This window comes from Haemorhous mexicanus, chromosome 4 (genome assembly GCF_027477595.1).
Source record: "Haemorhous mexicanus isolate bHaeMex1 chromosome 4, bHaeMex1.pri, whole genome shotgun sequence".
Taxonomy (NCBI): Eukaryota; Metazoa; Chordata; class Aves; order Passeriformes; family Fringillidae; genus Haemorhous; species Haemorhous mexicanus.
Genome location: NC_082344.1, coordinates 44,379,018 through 44,398,294, shown reverse-complemented (window position 1 = coordinate 44,398,294; position 19,277 = coordinate 44,379,018). Strand labels below are relative to the sequence as shown.

The window sequence follows — 19,277 nt, the reverse complement described above, 5'->3', positions numbered from 1 at the left end:
AAGTACTTTTTGTCATATTTTTACTCAGGAGGATAAGAGAGAAAACAGTTCTAAGTGATTTTTTTTGTTCTTTGGCTTTCCTTATCTATGAAAGATTTGGCTTTGTGGAGGTATATTTAATGTTTTCTTTAAAGCAAGCCCCCTGAGAGATCCCATGGAGTAATTCACTTTGCTGAGTTAGCAGATGAAGCCATTGGATAGAGTCAAAAAAAGATACTGCCAACTGTGAAGCAAATGAATCAATAGGAGTGCAAGGGGATCACTTTGTTGCTTCGATACAAGAAAAGTGGCAGCACAGGTGCAGTATCTGACATACAGATTAAAAAAACCCAAATATAAACACACACACACACACACACACGTTGGGTTGGCTTTTATTGGAAAGCCTAGATGCAATCTATAGTTATCAATTTGTGGAAAATTCAGGACACATATAAAGTTAAGAAGGCAAATTAAAAGAACAATACAAATCAGACGAAATATACATCTCAAAATATCAGGATAGCATTTTGACTGGCATTGTCTAAAATACTTAGAATCTCCTTTCTTTTTTTCTTATTTTTGTAATATGCTTCTTTAATTATGCATATTTTTTTCTTTAAAAAGATCTTTTGTTTCTATATTCCCCAAGGTCACTATTTCCTGCAGGAACATGTCCAGATCACAAGTCTTTTTTAGCAAGAAACAGGCTCATTATACCTACTAACAAGGCCACTAATTGGCTTGATTTGACTGTATCTAAAATGATCACCAACAGATACTATAATTTGTTGTTTATTGGTGCCAGAACAAAGGAGAAGGGACTGGTATGCGCCAAGTAGAAGATATATTTCAATGTTGACATGTTATACAAGCTTTTCATATTCAAACAGAACAGAAACATTGGACATAATTTAGAATATGAGCCTATTTCAACAGAGAGCACTTACAGCATGCTAAATACAGTGCTGTGGAAGAGCCACCCAACAGAACTGCAAACACCTAGCATTTTACATCTTTTAAAAAGAATACGTAGCTCAATGACACACCTCTGGGGTCTGAAATACCATCCTCTCTAAATTTAGGGCCCTCAAGCTTCAAGGGTAAAAGTACTAACAACTAATCTGTGCTTTAATTCTAATAGATGATTAGCATTCATTATATGTGTAATTAGTTCTGTATGCTCTACCAAATACACACATACAGTAATAGCACTGATACTGTAGATTCGGTAGCAACTTGGCTGGGAGAAATTGAAATCTGTTTATCAAACAATCCTAATGTGCAATTTAGAGTATGTAATACCATAGACTCTCAGAATACAAAGCAGTTAGAAAACTATTTTTATTACATCCACTTGAACCATTCATAGGTAAGACACGTTCACTTACTATGTTCTGCCATTATAATACATGGATAGAAATACTGTGTATATTTCAATGAACATCAAAACCCCCAATTTTGTCTCATCTTAAAAATATTTATTTTTGTGGCTGAATTTAGTGCTCATGAGACTAAAGCTCTAAGAATGGTTTCAGCCAAGATGTAGAACAGATGCCATAGATGCCACCACAGGCTTCCTATAAGGAACCAGCTGCACTCTTGAGTTCTTCCTGCAGCAAATATACTGGGGCCTTGGAGCAGAGCATGCCAAATCTATGCAGTGGTGTGGAGATGCAGACTAGGCACTAGAACTGGACCTTCCTCTCCATCCCCAGGTTGTGTTCACAGTAATGAGATTTGATTTGCCAGCCGAAGGCCAGGAGATGAACCTACTGAACAGCCTGCCTGCCTAAAGAGCAATTCTGTAGCATCAGGTCAGAGGTACGCTTCTTCTATCTGGAGTTATTAACACCTAAAAGAGCTGTATTATACAGAAGACAAAGTTGACATAACTGGATGAAACTACATCATTTCTTCTTCTTCTTCTACATACAATTTGCCAAGCACCTGAGACACTATTCCTCCATTGTGAAACAAAGCTGCTAAAAAACCAACAGAAACCCCACCTGGTATGAATAAATGTCCATTTATTACATTAGGGCTGGAAAAAGACAAGGAAACCCCAACCTATTAAAGTCTTCCATCATACTAAATGAGACTTATTTGGTTACTGTGCCTTCTAACAATGACTGATGAAGTGGCACTGGCCTGGGTGACAGGAGAGGGAGGGGAGGGAGCTGTGGTCTGATTCAGCCAGCCACTTTGTGGAGTGTCCCATCCTATCAGCAGAGTGATAGATGCACAGCTTTAAACCTAATACAAAAATATTAACACTTTTGGACATTAGTCATCACTGTTATATCTCTACAATATAATCCTTTATACTGTACAGCTATAACATAAAAGGTGCAATTCCTTTTTCTTTAAAAAAAATCACACACAGCACATGTTTTTATCATTTTATTTTTAAGTATAAACTTTTTTAAACACTTTACATAAATTAACTCCTCTGAGACTAATATTTGATGTACAGTAAATTGTAATTCATATAAAAATCCATAAACAACTTGTCTCACATAATTTACAAAAAAATCAGGGTTTCCTTTGCTTATATGTAACAAGGATTCTACTTGCCGTTTTCCCCCCAAGGCAAACCATGTTAGCATTGTAAAATCCATTATTAAATTCCCATGGTAGCATAAGTCACTTGTGCCAATGTCCTTTTAGAAAGCAGCACAGTTTAATGAAGTTGGGTTGTCTATAAACAGTAATTTTTGCCCCATGTTTTAAAATTAACAGATATATACCACATCCTATGCAGTGAGAAAGAGAGAGAAAAAGAGAGAGAGAAAGAGAGAGACTACTTCTCGTAAGCAAAGGTCAACAATTCAGTACTATTTGGAAACACTGTATGGGTCTGTATCTTAATTAAATACAGTGCCTCAAAGAAACAGCCTGTTGCAAAATCTGTAGGCCTTTTTATTTTCTTTTTTTCTTCTTTTTTTTTTTTAAATACTTTTCAGTCCAACTTGAGTGCAGCGATATGCATATGTAAACATATTCTTTAAAGCAGATCACCTTTAAGGTCATTGAGAAAAAAAAAGTTTTGTCATTAGCAGTATCATTCTTCTGGAAGGCGCTCTTTTTATTACAGAGTCTGGATTGTGCTACAGAAAAAATCTGAGCAAAGATGTAAGCTTAGGCTCAAGTAGTAATGCAGCAAAACAGTTTAGTCTCCTTTTTAGAAGACACTGGTACACAGTCTCTTTGGCAGCCTGAGCTAAGCCAGTGTGTTACCTCTTTCCTATCTCACTTTGTCTGAGGAACTGTATATTGTTAGCGCTGTCTGCTAATTCTGGATATTGCTCCACAGAGAGTACATAGTACCCATCGTATCCTTGTACCTTTCCAGCACTTAGCAACTGCCTCTTTTCTCCTTCTGTCCACAACCTGGCGCCTTCCTCTCCATCTCTTACTCTCTGTTGTTCTCTGGCCCAGGCACTGGAAAGAGCTCTTTGCCTGGCTTGCTCCAGTATCCGGGCCTTTTCCTCATCAAGCGTCATGCCATAGCGGACGTGAAGCGCTAGAGCACCGTATTGCATTTCAACATCAGCAAACCTACGAGTCCTGCCGTTCACTACAGTGGTGGACTGGGAAACTGTGACATTGATGCCATTCTCCAGGGCCTTACGCCCACTTGTCAGCCTCAGTGTCCCAAGGTCACTCTCAGGAGAGGTGGTCTTGATAAAATAGTGCGTGTCCTTTCCCTCCACAGTGAAATGCAAGTTTTCTAGGTAGTAAGCGTTGTTCAAAACAGCTGCCACTTTTATGCAGTCCTCATTAGCAATGTTGAGCACATTTGTTTGCACTTTGCCTTGATTGACAGCGAGCATCACCCCTTTGCCAATCAGAGACTTCACAGTGGCAAACCACAGCCATGACTTTTCTCCACTGGATTTCCGTCTGCTGACCTGCACTTCTGCCATCTTTCCCAGGGAAAGGAAAGCCTTTGCTTGTCTCGCCACTTGTTGTTGCACTCCAGAAATTGGCTGTAAACAAGAACAGACAGAAGTTTTACCAGCCATCTGTAGCCCCCTAAATGCCAAACAGCCAGGATTTCTTGGTGTGCTGCCCATGGACAACAACAGGATGTGCCACAACTGACAGTGCCAAGGAGTTAATTAGATCTGCATACTGCTTGTTCTGTTGAGTTACAAGACTATTTTGCTAATGTTCACTGCTTTTATTCTTTGTCTTCCTGAGAACCTGCACAAAAATCGGCTTTAACTTCAGAGGCTGCTTACTGGGCTGCACAGGACAGACTTGCAATGCCAATACATAACCACAAGAATCACTGAATGGTTTGGATTGGAAGGAGACCTTGAAAATCATCTAGTTCCAACCCCCTGCTGTGGGACACCTTCAGCTAGACCAGGTTGCTCAAAGACCCATCCAACCTGGCCTCGAACGTCTCCAGTGACAGGGCATCCACAACTTCCCTGGGCAGCTTGTTTCAGGGCCTCACCACTCTCACAGTAAAGATTTTTGCCCTAATATGTAATCTAAACCTACTTTCTTTCGATTTGAACCTGTTCTCCCTAGTCCTGTCACCACCTGCTCTTCTAAATAGTCTTACCCCATCTTTCCTGTAAGTTCCTTCAGGTACTGGAAGCCTGCAAGTAAGTTACTTAAAAGCTTTCTCTTTTCCCAGCTGAACAATCCCAATTCCTTTCCTCATAGGAGAGGTACTCCATCCCTCTGATCAAATGGGTGGCCCTCCTCTGGACTTCCTTGAACATGTTTATGTCCTTCCGGTGCTGGGGGCCCTGCAGATGCTGTGTTTCAGCTGAGGTCTTACAAAAGCAAAGTAGAGAGGCAAAATCCTTTCCCTTGCCCTGATGGCCTTGCTGATTTTGATGCAGCTCAGGACAGGACTGACCTCCTAGGGTGCCAGTGCACATTTCCAGCCCATGTCATGTTATACAGGTAAGAGCTGTCTTACTACAGTGTCATCCTACTATGGTGGCATCTCTTCTCTGAGCTTGTTCAATTACGATTCCTGTCTACCATGAGTCCAGTCAAACTGAGGAGATTTTGGCAGGTTATGAAGCTGTGCTTTAGAACTGGAACAAACCTTTCTTTACGCTGGGTCAGCAGATAAGAGTCTCTCAAGTAGCCGCAGCCTGAGACCAAATTGCAGGGAGGCTCTCATAATCCCTCAAGCTGCTAAAGAAATGAGGGAAATCAAACTGTAATGACAGTCTTTACAGTAAAAGAGAGGGAAGCTAATGGTATGGACCAGTGAGATGGAATACTGGGGACTGATGCCCTTTCTTGCAAGTACTTGCAGAAACTGATAAAAGGGGATGTGTGAAAAGACTGTGGCCAGTTGGGCTGTGTGACCTTCCATTTCACTTCAAGTATCAGCTTCCTGCCTAAAAGAGCTTTTCCCCAAGAGCTTTAGATGGGTTCAACACCGAATATGGCAGTGTTTTGTTCATAGCTAGCAAAGGGGCAATGTATGAAAAGAACCAACAAGCCAGTCTAATGGAAAAGCTAGGATAGCAGAATGTCATGGAAGAGCTGTGTGTAGCCCACTATACCAGATGCACTCCTGGTAAAGAGAGGATGACTGGGAAATGGGACCTGTCAGCATTACTGCAGTGGTTAGTCTGGACAGCTGAAAGAGCAGGAGCAGCTAGCAGGAATGGTTAGCTAGTGCACCTAGACAGCAGGACAGCTCAAATCACAGGGTCAGCTGTGGCTTGGATGAGACCTCAAAACTGTGCAGAATAGACACATCTTACCGGTCTAACCCTGGGCCTTAACAGCAACAAGCTGTGAATGAGCTGTACTGATAGAGGTGGGGAGTAGACAGCTGCCCTAGCAGTTGCCTCAGCAGGAAACAAAGACTTAAATAGCTTTGGCTGCACTTTTGAAAACGAGTATTTGGTTTTTGATGATGATCCAGTTTATCTTCCAATTGACCCCTTCTCCTTTCAGTAAAATACTGCTTAAACCATTTGATTCACCACTCACAAATGAGTCAAAAGCCTGCTTTGTTTTCCTAAATTTCTGGATGGGAGACCAGCTGGAGTCATTAAGATTCATACAACCTTAACTCAGCCTTGCTGCTGATCAAAGCTTGGCAAAAAGTTTGCAAAGGCTTCTCTTTTGCACAAGGGTAGCTTTCTGGAGGGGATAAATCCTGAGGGAATTATGAATTAACTTGGACTCTTCATTCTTCTTGAATGTGGCAGATTTTGGTCTGCATTTGCTAATGAGTATGGATTTCAGCTGTTGTAAATCCTACATGAAAGCTATTGAGCACAAAATATATTGTAAACAGCAATCATCAGTGAGAGCAGCACGGTGCTATAGCAACTTCATAATGATGAACTTTGTTTTTTTTAACATGTATCCTCAGAGCTCAGTAAAGCTCACTCAGTCCAGAATGTTTCAAAATACCAAGTGGTTTGTGTGTTTACTTCTGCCTCCTTCTGCATTTGCTTGTTCACCAGTGAATATCAGAGTTGCCGCTTCTTCCTACATGAGAATTTTGAATCTTTGTTTTCTTATCACACCCTTCTCACTCTGTCATATCACATGCTCCTGGCATTCCTCGTATTAGTGAGCTCTCTCCCAAAGATTTTTGACAACTAGCTGTCTGCCCTCATCTCTTTGACCAGACTGGTTCTATTCCTGGTATGACTTTGCTGGTGTTAGTGGATGATTTAATTCTTTAGCCTTTGGGACTTAACTTTGAGACCTAAACAAACTCTGATCATTCTTCACAGCCATGCCTGATGACAGGTCTCTTATCTCCCAAAACAACTGGAGTGCTTGCTATGCTCCTCCTTCACTGCTTTTGTTGCTCGTGGGAGACACTAGTCTCATGCTGGGCTCTAAATTCTCTCCCTATTACTCAATTCCTCACTATTAAAAAAGAACAAACAAACTATCTATCTATCTATCTATCTATCTATCTATCTATCTATCTATCTATCTATCTATCTATCTATCTAACCAACCTTCCTGAATGCAAAGTTAGCTTCCATATGTTCCCTTCTGCTGGGCCACCATTCTAAGGTTTTTTGATCTACACTGGGTTGTAGGATTTTAAAGTTTGTATCACGTTTAATTTTTGTAGCATTCTCTATCATGATTCTTGTAAAAAGAGATCTTTTCTTTGACTGTTTAGAATGGGATAACCCATTTTAATGTCTCTTAATTCTTCCTTCTAAAGCAAAAACCATAGGATTTTGAGGGTATAGGTATTTGATCTTTGAGTAAGCCTAATCTGTAAATATAATTTTCTTAAATGGCAGACTTAGATTTTACTTCCACGTGCATTTCTTTCATTATTTAAAACCACAGCAGGTTTTCAGGATGAAAGTTTTTTTTTTTTTTGCTTTTGAAGAACTTCATAAGCATCTGAGTTTATGTGATATAGTAGGATTTACCTCAGGTAATTTCAATTTCAGTATTTTATCTTTCTTTACATATAACACATGGTTAATATTAAAAAGAAGCAAAATTATAAAGGTGCCTGGTATGGGTATGTTATATCACCTCTTCTTCTGTTTACTTCACCATCTCTTTTTTACTACAGTGTTCAGTTACTGTCTTCAGGCAGATTGTTAGTACAAATATAATCTCTCTAGTTTCTGCTATGAAAATTAGACATCTTTAGAGCATCTTAAACTTTTCATTGATTATTGTCTTTTAAAATTTTTATAATTTCTAAAAGCAAACAAAAGCTTATATGAAATAGTACCTAACTTAGCAAATCTATAATAAATCCTCCACCTGTGATTTCTTAAACTAGATAAAGGTATTAAAATTGGATTGAATTTAGCAAATAACCCTGGCTGACAGAATCATCTATAAGATCTGAATGGAAGGGAACATTCTATCTTATTCAGTTTGTATGTTTAGTTTTGTTTCTTACTGGTATGTCTTCCCATTGCTGGCTCTTCACAAGTTCATAAGAAGGTTCTGTTAAATCAAATTTCGGAACAGGGAAGCCAGGGATGGCATTGTGCAGATGGAAGCCAAATGTCACCAGCCAGCTGTTAACATCTGAAAGGCAATAATTATAAGAAAAAAAGAGAGAAAAATATTAGAATTGTTCTGTATTTTGCAACCACACCATTTTTACATATAATAGCTTTTGGCATAGTTGATTTCTTTTTGTATGGAAACAGCAAACCTATACAGGAAACAGTTCTAAACTTAAAAGAAAATGTCTGTTCTATATAAGAGTTGTGCTAGGCTCAGTTGAAAGGTATTGCAGAGTTCAGCAATCAGGTTCTGATGGCCTCAGTGACTTCCAGAACAATTATGGCAGCACAGTTAAGGGGAGATTTCCTTGCCTACAGCCTAAACTAACTGAAATTTCATGGTCAGGTTAAACATGCTTTATGTCATACCTTCATCATCAATACTTTTAAACAAAGCCAAAAAAAAAGTACTACAGAGCACATCCTGTCCTTTTGGTGTGTGTAATGACTTAAAACTACTCCTGAAACATCACCTATATGGCCAATTACCTTTTAAATGATTTGGCAGATATTTTTTGTTGATTCAAGAGAAATCTGCTCCTATTCAAGATGATGTGGGATCGATTAAAGGAAAAGCTAATGAATGCATCAGTAAGCAGACAGGATACCAAATTATCATTAGATCACATTATTTATGATACATTTTATGTTCTGTTAAAAACAAATTAGGGGTGCCAACAATCAGTTAACAATTGTTTGGCTAGAAAGAGTGCTCTGCCTTGTTTCTGGTTTTTTACACTATATTCCACAAAAACTAAGCTTAGAGATTGGCAGAGTGCTCCTAACAAAGCCTAATAATTTTTATTTAAGAAAGCTCACAATATGTGGAATAAGGAAGTAGATTTTTCCAAAAATTAAAATACTAAAAAATATTTAACTTAAAATAATTTCTAACATTTTCAAATAAATGCTATGCCTCATGAGGTGCTGCATTTAAAACTGCCAGTCAGCCAAATTACCAATTGTAATAATAATCTTATATAAGCAGTGTCTGCCTGTGCATTTCAGACATCAAAGACGTTAAGAAAAGAACGAAAACTGTATTTTGAGGGCAATTTCTGAACTAAGTGCATGATTTTCAATAGCACAAAGAATCTGATTCCAACCTCATGCCCTACAGCACATGCTGCTAAAAGAGGATAGATTCAGAGGTCTGTTTTTATTCTTACTCTGAGGCAGCCTGCTAGCAACCCACTTAATATCTGCTGTTTGTTAAATGAATGCAAACCCACTTGATTCCCAGGATGCTCTTCTAAGTGGTAGTCTCACAGCTCCTAAGTAAGTGGGGCTGAGCTCTTCCTGTAGACTGGCAATGTCTGTGTAATTTGGATTTTTTACATTTAATTCAAATACAAAAAATCAAATGTATTGGAGCCATACATTTTTCCAAAAATTCTGGTGTCGTGTAGTCAGATTTTTGGTATGTAGAATAAAGGAAAACACTATACACTAACTCTAGAACAACAAAAAGCATATAGGTTCTCTAAGAATTGAGATATGAAAGTAAGCACGTTCACACCTTTTTTTGCCAAAAGAGAAGTTCAATCCTTTTTCTATACTATCCTACTCCTCCTTCCGTGCACCTGGCTGTGTACACATTACTTTGTGCTAGCCCTGGAGCGTATTGAGCAATTTACATTAGCAGTCTTGTAAAAGTCTACACTGGAAAATATCAACCAGCTTCCAGTGAATATTTTCTGTGATGCTGGTGTGTTAAACTGATCACAGGAGGACCCTTTCTGCCTACAGTCTCACTCCCTCTAAATTGGATGCCTGTAGATACAGCATCCCCAAGCTGCAGTCAAGTAACCTTCTCTTACCTGTGATATAATCCTTTACGTCGTGTATTTTACTGGCTGGGTTGTTATTTCTAAACATGTACAAATTAAAAGGAGCTGGATCTTTTCCAATTCTCTTCCAGATTTCAATATCAGGTGTTGTCCACCGGCCTGCCAGTATGTCATAATCTCTTTCTCCAAAGTGGACTAGTTTGGTCAGTGGGTCGTATAAGCCTCCGTGGAATCCAATTACCAGCTGGAAGTCAAGGTTAGAGTCAAAATAGATCTCTCCATAGGCAGTGTATTGAATTTGTTTAAGCATGAGACCATTGCTACTGAAAACAGCCAGTGGTGTCCCTGTATTGTCTGATGCAATGTAAAACTCATCTCCACTACTAATTTCCATGGCAAAAAGATGTCCTTGCAGATCATAGTATAGAGATGTGATTTCAGAACTTGAGTGGTTATAGACATGAGTTATCCTGGTTGGGTAGGTAAGGTCTGCGTAGAAGAACTGGAGATGCTGCCCAAGGCTAGTTTTACTGGAAACTCGTCGTCCAAGTCCGTCATAACGGTAAATCACTGTCCACCCACTGCCTTTGCTATAAACTCGAGTAAGAAGGCCCTTTGAACTGTACTCAAAGATTTCCGTACCCCTCTGACGCAGAAATCCGTCTTCATCTAATCTGTACTGTACATCTCCCAGTCGAGTTATTCTGTCTCGCAGGTCATACCGAAGGGGTGTCAAACGGGCGCTGCTGCTGGGGTTGAGCAAGTGCAGGTTGCCATTCAGGTCATAGTTGTATCGCCACATTATTTTTTCATTCAGATAAACTGTCTGGAGCTGACCATCTACATCATATTCGTAAGCATATTTTGTGGTGTTGGCAAATGGCCCAATCTTAATTTCTCTTTTCGTCACTCGTCCCATGTTATCATACTGAATTGTAATCCAATACATTAATGACCGAAATATTTCATACTGAATTTCCTTGATGCGCCCATGTGCATCAAAGTGTTTTGTGTATGTCATTACAGCTGTTGAAATGATCTGGTTAATATCATAATATATAACTCCAAATTTTCCAAACTGTTCAACTTTGCCAGAGATATCGTCAAACTGGTAGAGATCAATAGGCAGTGGGGTTTCATTGATGACACCTTGCATGCTAGTCACTCTGAAGCTATTGTCATAGCTGTAGTCAAATCGGGCATTTACCATTCCATCTTCACTAAAGCGGAAAATCTGTCTGTCAATCAACGGGCCAATTTGTCTGTATCTAATGGTGCAGATAAAACCATCGCTTTGGAGGTTTACTGTTTTCAGGACTCCTGCTGTCTCATCATAAGTAAAACTAACTCTTGTACTATCATATAAAATTTCTGAGAGCTTGGTCTGCCGTCTGTACTTGAATAATACTCTCCGGCTTGTCCCCAGGAAAGCAGTTTGAAGGAGCTGCCCTTCCTCGTTGTAGTCCATTATAACAGAAGCATTGCTTTCCGGGGGGTTGTATATATTCCGGTAATAGCCGATGGAGCGGATAGTCTGCATGGTATGACGAGCAACACTGGGCATGGTGACAGCGGAAAGCCGATCCAACAAATCATATTCGAAGATATACTGCCGTTGGCTATGGAGCAGAAGAACCATTGACTGAAAATTAAGAACAGATTTTTATCATGTGACAAATGGTGCAGTATCTCCCCTCCTGCCATATACTGATACTATTTCTTCACAAAAATGTGACATTCCACTTGAGAAAATTATCTCCCCTTTAATTGAGTTATCATTGACCTTACATGTTGTTAACATCTCCCTGCCTAATTTACTTGTATGCTTAATTGTAAGGGGTTCTGTAATTAGTAGTTTCACATTCATAATTTGCTACTTGTTATGACTGTATCACTCTTTTATCAAGCATTCACAGCTAAACAGCAGATTGTCAATGGATTCAGATAAGTCATGTTTAATATGGGAGGAAGTAAAACTGTCTTAGAGCCATTAACTCATGAGGAGAACAACATATGGGAGATACAATTTCTCTCTTACAATTAGAGATGATTTGGAAGAATTTGACTAGCCTGAGATCTCTGAATACCGTGTTCTTGTTCTGTAAGCTTTTGAGACACAGGCAAAACAATTGTTTGATTATTCATATCAAAAGGAGCTACTTGAATTATTCTGACATTTTCCTAATGTGTGGCTATTATGTATCATAGGTCTTGATTAAATTATGTCTGTGGTAACTAGTAAACAGTATTTGCTGAGCAACATCTTCAGCAGAAATATATTTAAAGCCCTAAAAGACATGGATTCTCTTTCTGCAGATCTCACAAGGGTGATTTTCACAGATATTTCTAGAAGGAGACCTATCATTCAGCAATTGTTACATATGAAGTGATTCCTAATCTTTTGCCTATCCCTTATTTTGATGCTACAACATATAGCAAGTACAAATTGACAGGTGTAACTATTTAGAAAAAAGAGCTTCTCTTGGTAGTGAAAAAAGCCCACAACAGCAGAGCATTTGCAAACAAATTATTTTCAGTTGAATTGAATTGCAGATAGTCCCTGCACCTTATTTTAAGTGTTAAGATAAAAGGTAAATGCAGATGCTTCTTGTTAGTTAGCGGCCTAAATAATTTAAAAACACATCAATTCCTAGCAATTACCTACAGCATGATTACATATCTGTGGAATGAAACATTCCCCTTGGAATCACATGTTGATGCTTAGAATAATTGCAGTGTGCTTCTACTACCTATTTTTGCTTTGTATGCAGCAGTGAGTTGCTGCAGAATTTCAGCATATTCCAAGCATTTTTAAAAACCTGAGTGTTCTTTACCTTTTCCAAGTATGTGTAACTCCAGGTTTTCCCATCAGCAAACACTCTAGACACTATCCTTCCCTGTCCATCATACTCTATTTTTTCACTAGTCGTGCCTCTCTGTATGCTGCCTATTTGACCTGTGGATGAATAGGTAACGTTGACAGCCATCAGCTTGCTGCTCGGGAGCCACAGGGTGGGGTGCCCTGACGTGTCGTAGGCAATCCTCAGCAGGAATTTACGGTGGTCATCGTAGATCTTTTCTGTCTTGGTGGTTCGATCAAAGTCAACTGAAAGGAGGTTTCTGCCATTAACCTTTTTAAAGCAAACAAAATGACACAATAAATCATGCTGTTCAAACCCCAGCCACCTGTTATTTCCACAAAGCTAGCTATTCTTTAAATACCATTTACAATGATTGATTTGCTGTATGTGTAAAGTATTTTAGCAACTTCTTGATATAACTGTAAGGCACTATAAAGGTATCTACCTTGGAAGGTCTTGTTAGTTGAAGAGAGGGCTCAGAATTTGTTGCAATATTTTTTTTCTTGATGCTTAGTCAACTGTTAAGGAGATACTGAAAGATGTGTACTGAAAACTTTTGTAAGAAATGGGGTCATTTCAATACAAAAAACTTCTTTTGTAGGCAGTCTGAAGTATATCTAGCAAATTATTGTCAAAATATATTCCCAGCAACTGCTTTTCCAAGTCATAACAATCATGCTAAGAAAGAACTGAATTCCAGTCTTTCACAGCAAGTATTTTTTAAAATAGCAAATACAAGATTAAAATCTTCAAAAATATGTTAGATCTTCAAATTAAGGTTAAACAGTTTTTAGGCATTCCCCTTCAGGATCAAGTGGAAATTTAACTCAGTATAATATCCACTGCTGCAATGTATTTATAAGGCTGAAATCCTCAGTAGAGGATTATATCTTCTAGTTAATTGACCACTTAAAGCCATAAATGACTGGAAGACTACTGAACCATTGAAAACCAGTTAGAAATGCTTTGAAGTTTTTAAGTAGTTTGATTTGAAAATAAAGGCTTAGCTTTATTAAGGCTATATTAAATAAAGCCATAGATACATTTATGTTGAAAACTTGTTATTGATATATGTAAACTACAAGTGATGGATAGTGATTTCTATGTAATACTTTTACACTGAAATCTACCTCCACCTCCCTTTAGAGTTCAAAATATGTCAACTTTCAGTTTCATTGAATTTGGTCTCATTTCTGAATTTATAAAAGGAAAATGTCTGGTTTTCTTTTTCTGCATCAGTATCTTTGCACTTCTCCATTCCTGTCAGCACTGAATTGTGCTTTAGTGTTCTCCAACAGCCCTCAAGGATTTCTTTGTTCATCTGTAAACCATTTCTGTATCTCCTGTGTCTTTTTAAAGCTGTTCCAGGTGGGGTGAAAAACTGATAACTGAGATTTTTTTCAACACCGTGTTTTGTGAACATGTGGAAAGCAGGGTAGAAATGGACAGAGAGCTATGTGTATTAAGAATTTTAAAAAAATTCCATTTGAAGTACCTCATACATACATTAAAAAGTGTAAACGAAGATGGCTAAATAATATTCAGAAAAGAACAAGAGAATAGATAGGGATACACCAAAGAAACGACCAGAAGATTTTTGCATTTTTCAGGCTGAAATTTCCCATGGATGTTGGTACTTAAACCCTGAGGCTGATAAGCCTCTGAAAGATCAATATAAATTAGATCCTTTATTATTGGAATAAAAAGTACTGAAGTGCTGGTGATAGGTCACAGGCAAACAGGAAAAAGGTTCCTCCAAATGCTCTCTCTTGCTCAGTCTGTCTATTTATGTACAATACCTTTCTCTTTGTTTATTGAAATCACTGGCATGAGAAGAATCTGCATGATCAATTTAGGAAAAAAAAAAATCACATTTTCATGTAAATCTCCTGAGTAAAGAACACTAAGTCCAACAGATGCAGAATAGCTGTTTTACCTGTTTAATGAACCATCAAAAGTTATTTAAATATAATCTGAAAAATTAATGCTACAAGACTGATTCTAGAAGTAGGTTAAACTTAGGTTTCATGTAGGTGTGAAGTACTCCCATTCAACTTATTTTTTGTAAATTTTTTTTTACTTGTATTCAGGGAGTTTTTCTTTAAATTTTCCGACATCTAACATTAGCTCATTAACATAAATTAATTTTAATTTTTTTTTGTTTCTGAATTTTTTTTTTCCCAGTGTCTGCCTGCACTCATCTCTGCATGTCCCTGCCTGTTTTGCTCCTCTAATTTTTTTCCTTCCCTTTCTCTCCACCTCCCCTTCCTTATTTTACATTTAATTATGATTTTTATAAAATTTCTTGTCCACCTCTCAGGATTAGACACTGAAGTTAAAATGGACACTTCTGATTTCTGAACTGGCAAAGAAAGAAGGGTGGTTTTATGGTTAAGGCAGATGTCCAAGCAATTGTGGTTAATTTCTTGGCTAAGCACATCCTTCCTGTATAAATTGCAGCAAAGTACTTAATCCACTGTCTCACTGCCCTAGCTGCTAACTGGGATGATAACATTCCTTGCCTTTTCACTTCCCATCTGTCTGGTCTGTGTAAGGGCAGGATATGAGGGGAAGGAAAGGAAATACCTCTTATTCCAGCCAGTTTCATGCTTTCAGACTTGCTGACAGACAGAGCTCTTGCATTCAGGCATGTGAGCTTTTGGTGAAATTTTGGCTGTGCTTGCCTAATCTCACCATAGAGATGGCCATTAGAGTAACAGTGGGTTTTGGTGATAATAGCTTGTTTCTTTGGGCGGTGTAGGGCTGGAATAACACAGCTCAGATAGAGCAGTGCCTTCCTCTAAAGTGCTTCTTAATAACATCTCTGCTAGAAAAATACTTCTAGGGGGAAAGCTGAATGTTTTTATTGTGTCCAAGACAACCACACTCCAAATACATTTGAAACCTCTGGATTTCATTATGATAAAAACCGTACACGAGGAAATTTCAAGTGAAGAAACACGTAACGATACAAAACTGAGTCTTTTGACAGTCCTTACCTACTGTCCTGATACGTTTCAGTAATTTATGTCTCCATCTATTCTCCTCTACTTTAATTCCTATTTTTCTTTCCAGTGAGAAGTATGAAATCTGTCTGTGATTCCTCTGTTAGGAGTAGGAATATATTGCTGTGTCTTACAGAGAGGTTCAAGAGGCAATGTGAAAGCTGGGGACCTCTGCATAGCTTGGAGTATGTCACATCTTAAGAGGAGACTCTTCTTGTGAGCTCCCTTGTCTGTGTTACCTGTCTATTGTGGGTGCATCCCTTGAGACAGAGTTCATACCAGCTCCTTTATCTGAGACCTGTGAGACCTCAGTACAAAGGCCCTAAAAAGGATCTTCCATGCAGAGGACTGGCAGGAACTTTGCCTACAACTAGCATATAGTCCAAACATACAGCTCCAGAGAAGCTCCAGCTCATTGAACAATTCCAAACCAAATCAGAACAAAAGCAAGATTGACTGAAGACTGTTGAGGAAGGCAACATAATTCCTAATTAATTTCTTGAGAAAGATTACTAGTACTGGGTAGAACTAATATTAACAAGATAGAAAACCAAGAGAGTACCTGACGGTGCACTTTTTAACATTAGATACTGTATATGTATAACACAGTGAGTGTCACAGAGATGAGTATCTTTACTGGCAATACATTTTGTCACTGTTTCTTGTCTACATTTTTCTTCATTGCAGAAAAATGTTGATGACATATCTGTCTGTACACAGAAATTATGAGCTCCGTAAATTATTCCTGTTCTTCTTTCTCTTGTTTTCTTTTTCTGCTTTCCTACATCCCCTCCATCCACCCCCAACTGACATTTCGGTAATATCTTTCCATGTAAATCAATTTCACAAAACATTAATATTTTTTTCCATTTTCACTGCTGACAAGTTTCTTTCCTTTTTTTCTTTTGAGGCATTTGTCTCTTATTGGCTCATTCTCCGCGTGCCCTACTTCTCCCATTTTTATGTACAATTTAATGAGTATTATTTTATCCTAATCTTTTATTTCCCCTCCCATCTTGTTAAATCTTTCCCTTGTGTTTGCCTTTTTTTTTTTTCCCTGGGTGTTAATTCTTCTAAGTTAAAGTTGCCCATGACAACTTTACCTTCTTTACCTTCTCTTTTTAATTGTTACCACCACTGCACTTGAATGCCAAAACTTAGTGTCACTTCTGAGAACTGTGCTTGTGGTGATTTGTTTCACTGCCAAACTTCTCTTGGGCTTCTTTCACAAATGACTTGGCAGGTGTATTATACCACTGTGGTATAAAATGACGTGCCTATGAACCAGAACCACAAGGATGAGCTTCAGAATTATGGCTACCTTTTCCTCTTCCTTATCAGTGTAAGATAGCTGCCACAGGTAGTTACTAATATATTGTTCTTAAGCTGCTGTTGCTGTGCATAATTGTTCTTGCTTCTTGGATAAAAAATACATTACTCTTATAGAGAAAGTAGTAGAGAGGAATATAACCTGCCTAACAACATCCCCTCCTTTCTTGTCCCAATGGAAGATACAAAATATTTTAAGACTTCAAATGGCAAGAAGTCAAGTGGTCTGAAATTACTTACTTTCATTTGATACTCTGCCTAGGCCTTATTTTAAAGAACGGAGTTCATCTCTAATAGTAAGTCAAACCTTTGGTCTTGAAATGGTCTCCTGGCAACACAATTTTAAATGCTTAATCTGTGTTGTCTTCACCAAATGGCTGTCATAAATCATAGTTTGCTTCCTACTTGTATTTCACTCACTATACAGGAAGAAGGAATGCCAACAAAATGGTAAAGACATATGTTAGAGGAATATGCCATCCTCATGCACACACAATTAAACCCTTTCTACTGTAAGAATGTCTTACTACAATTTTAATTTAAAATTAAAAAAAAAAAAACAACAGGGATTGTGCTAACTTATGGTAGAATAATTTAAAACAGGATTTCCAATCAGTTACATGAATTCAGTACCAGAAAGAAAAACAGTGAAGGGAAGCAGAAAATTATTCTTTTTAGCCATTCCAAGCTAAACCCAAGTTTAAATTTTACAGAGTGCTGATTTTAGCTGGGGTATTTCTTCACAGAGGCTAGAACAGGGCTGTATTTTGGATTTTTGCTGAACACAGGGTTGATAACCTAGAAGTGTTTTCATTATTTCTGGGCAGGGCTTCCACAGAGCCAAGGTCTTTTGTGCTTTTGGTACTGCCACACTGGAGAGCAGACTGGGGGTGTGTGGGAGACTGGGAGCAGACACAGCCAGGACAGGTGACCCCAATTGCTCAGTATGTAAAGGGGGGATGTTTGGAGTGATGGCTTTGTCCTCCCAAGTCACTGTTACATGTGATGGGGCCCTGACCTCCTGGGGATGGCTGAACACCTGCCTGCCCATGGGAAGCAGTGAATTCATTCCTTGTTTCGCTTTGTTTGTGTGTGTGGCTTTTGCTTTCCCTATTAAACTGTCTTTATCCCAACCCACAAGTTCTCTGGGTTTTACCGTTCCAATTGTCCCTGATCCTGCTGGTGGGGGACTGAGTGAGCAGCTGTGTGGGGCTTGGCTGCTGTCTGGGGTTAAACCATGACACACAGAAAAGAGCAATTAATAAATAAAATAGCCAATAAATGAAGTAATAAAAACAAGTACTACCCAATCTACAGTCAGCTTGTCTACGGTGAATATTCTGTGGTTGCTGGATGGTAATACCTACAGGTATGTATTTACATTTGCTCATTCCTTAATGAGAATGCAGTAGATACCACTCATGCTTGTGTGCTTACCCTAAGTTTTCGGCCAAAGACATTGACTTTTCCTTGGGCTTGCTCTTTCCGGAATCGCCACTCCACCAGGTTCTGCCCGTTCTCCCCCGGCAGGGTCATGTTTCTCTTTGCCATGGTTGGGTTGGCAGTGCCAGCCAAGACATGTGGCTCTGTCTGGTAGTGTGAGTCCAGGCCGCTGGCATACAGGATTCTCAATGAGCCATCATAACCAATCTGGTAGCTATTTCTTAACTGATCTGAAAAGGCCAAAAAGAGAATTACAGGTTAACTACATGGGTTAAGGCTTTGCCTTTGTACTGGACACTTTATGCAATATGTGCATCTTGACTTCACATAGCTGACCCAATGGTAATAAAGAGCCAGGGTGAGACTGTTAAGCATAAGTGCATCCCAGAGGAGCAAAAATGCCTTTAGGACCTATCATCAAAGTTTCTTAAATACTTAAGAAAGTCTCATCCTCATAGTATATTCTTTGAACTGGCACAAAACAAATTCTCTGGTGTTTCATTAGGAATTTTTGGCCTAATCCTAAGCATACTATGACTATTCACTTTTGCTAGTCTGTGGTTGCTGGGATATTGCAAGTTGCTTTTAAGCTAAAATATCACTTCATACTATTTCTGTACCTATTTCTCTTTCAATCCATCTCTTCTTTCCAAGATTCCTTTTTAGTATAAAGTAAGTATTCTACTTCCCATAGCTGTTACAAAACCGATTTGCTTAGAAAACTAACTTAATGCTACTTTTGTTGCAATACTACTGCTTTTCCTCAACAGTTGTTTCTGTATAGGTGTAAAACTGTGGATGTATCACCCCTTCCTCCAGACACTATGCCCCTAAAGTTTCACTTCTATTTGGAGCTGCTTGTAC

At 38.6% G+C, this 19,277-nt stretch overlaps 1 protein-coding gene across 3 annotated transcripts in view; it reads right to left on the bottom strand.

Moving 5' to 3' along the window:
* Positions 1 to 364: 364 nt before the first annotated feature.
* Positions 365 to 19,277, bottom strand: part of TENM3 (teneurin transmembrane protein 3) — a 349,238-nt gene continuing 330,325 nt past the window's right edge. For all 3 annotated transcript variants that reach the window (XM_059844573.1, XM_059844574.1, XM_059844575.1), the window contains 5 exons: positions 18,408 to 18,643; positions 12,610 to 12,906; positions 9,806 to 11,417; positions 7,874 to 8,004; positions 365 to 3,971 (listed from right to left, as the gene is read on the bottom strand). In XM_059844573.1, the coding sequence (XP_059700556.1) occupies positions 3,216 to 3,971; positions 7,874 to 8,004; positions 9,806 to 11,417; positions 12,610 to 12,906; positions 18,408 to 18,643 (3,032 nt within the window). In that variant the 3' untranslated portion in view covers positions 365 to 3,215. The remainder of the gene's footprint in view (positions 3,972 to 7,873; positions 8,005 to 9,805; positions 11,418 to 12,609; positions 12,907 to 18,407; positions 18,644 to 19,277) is intronic.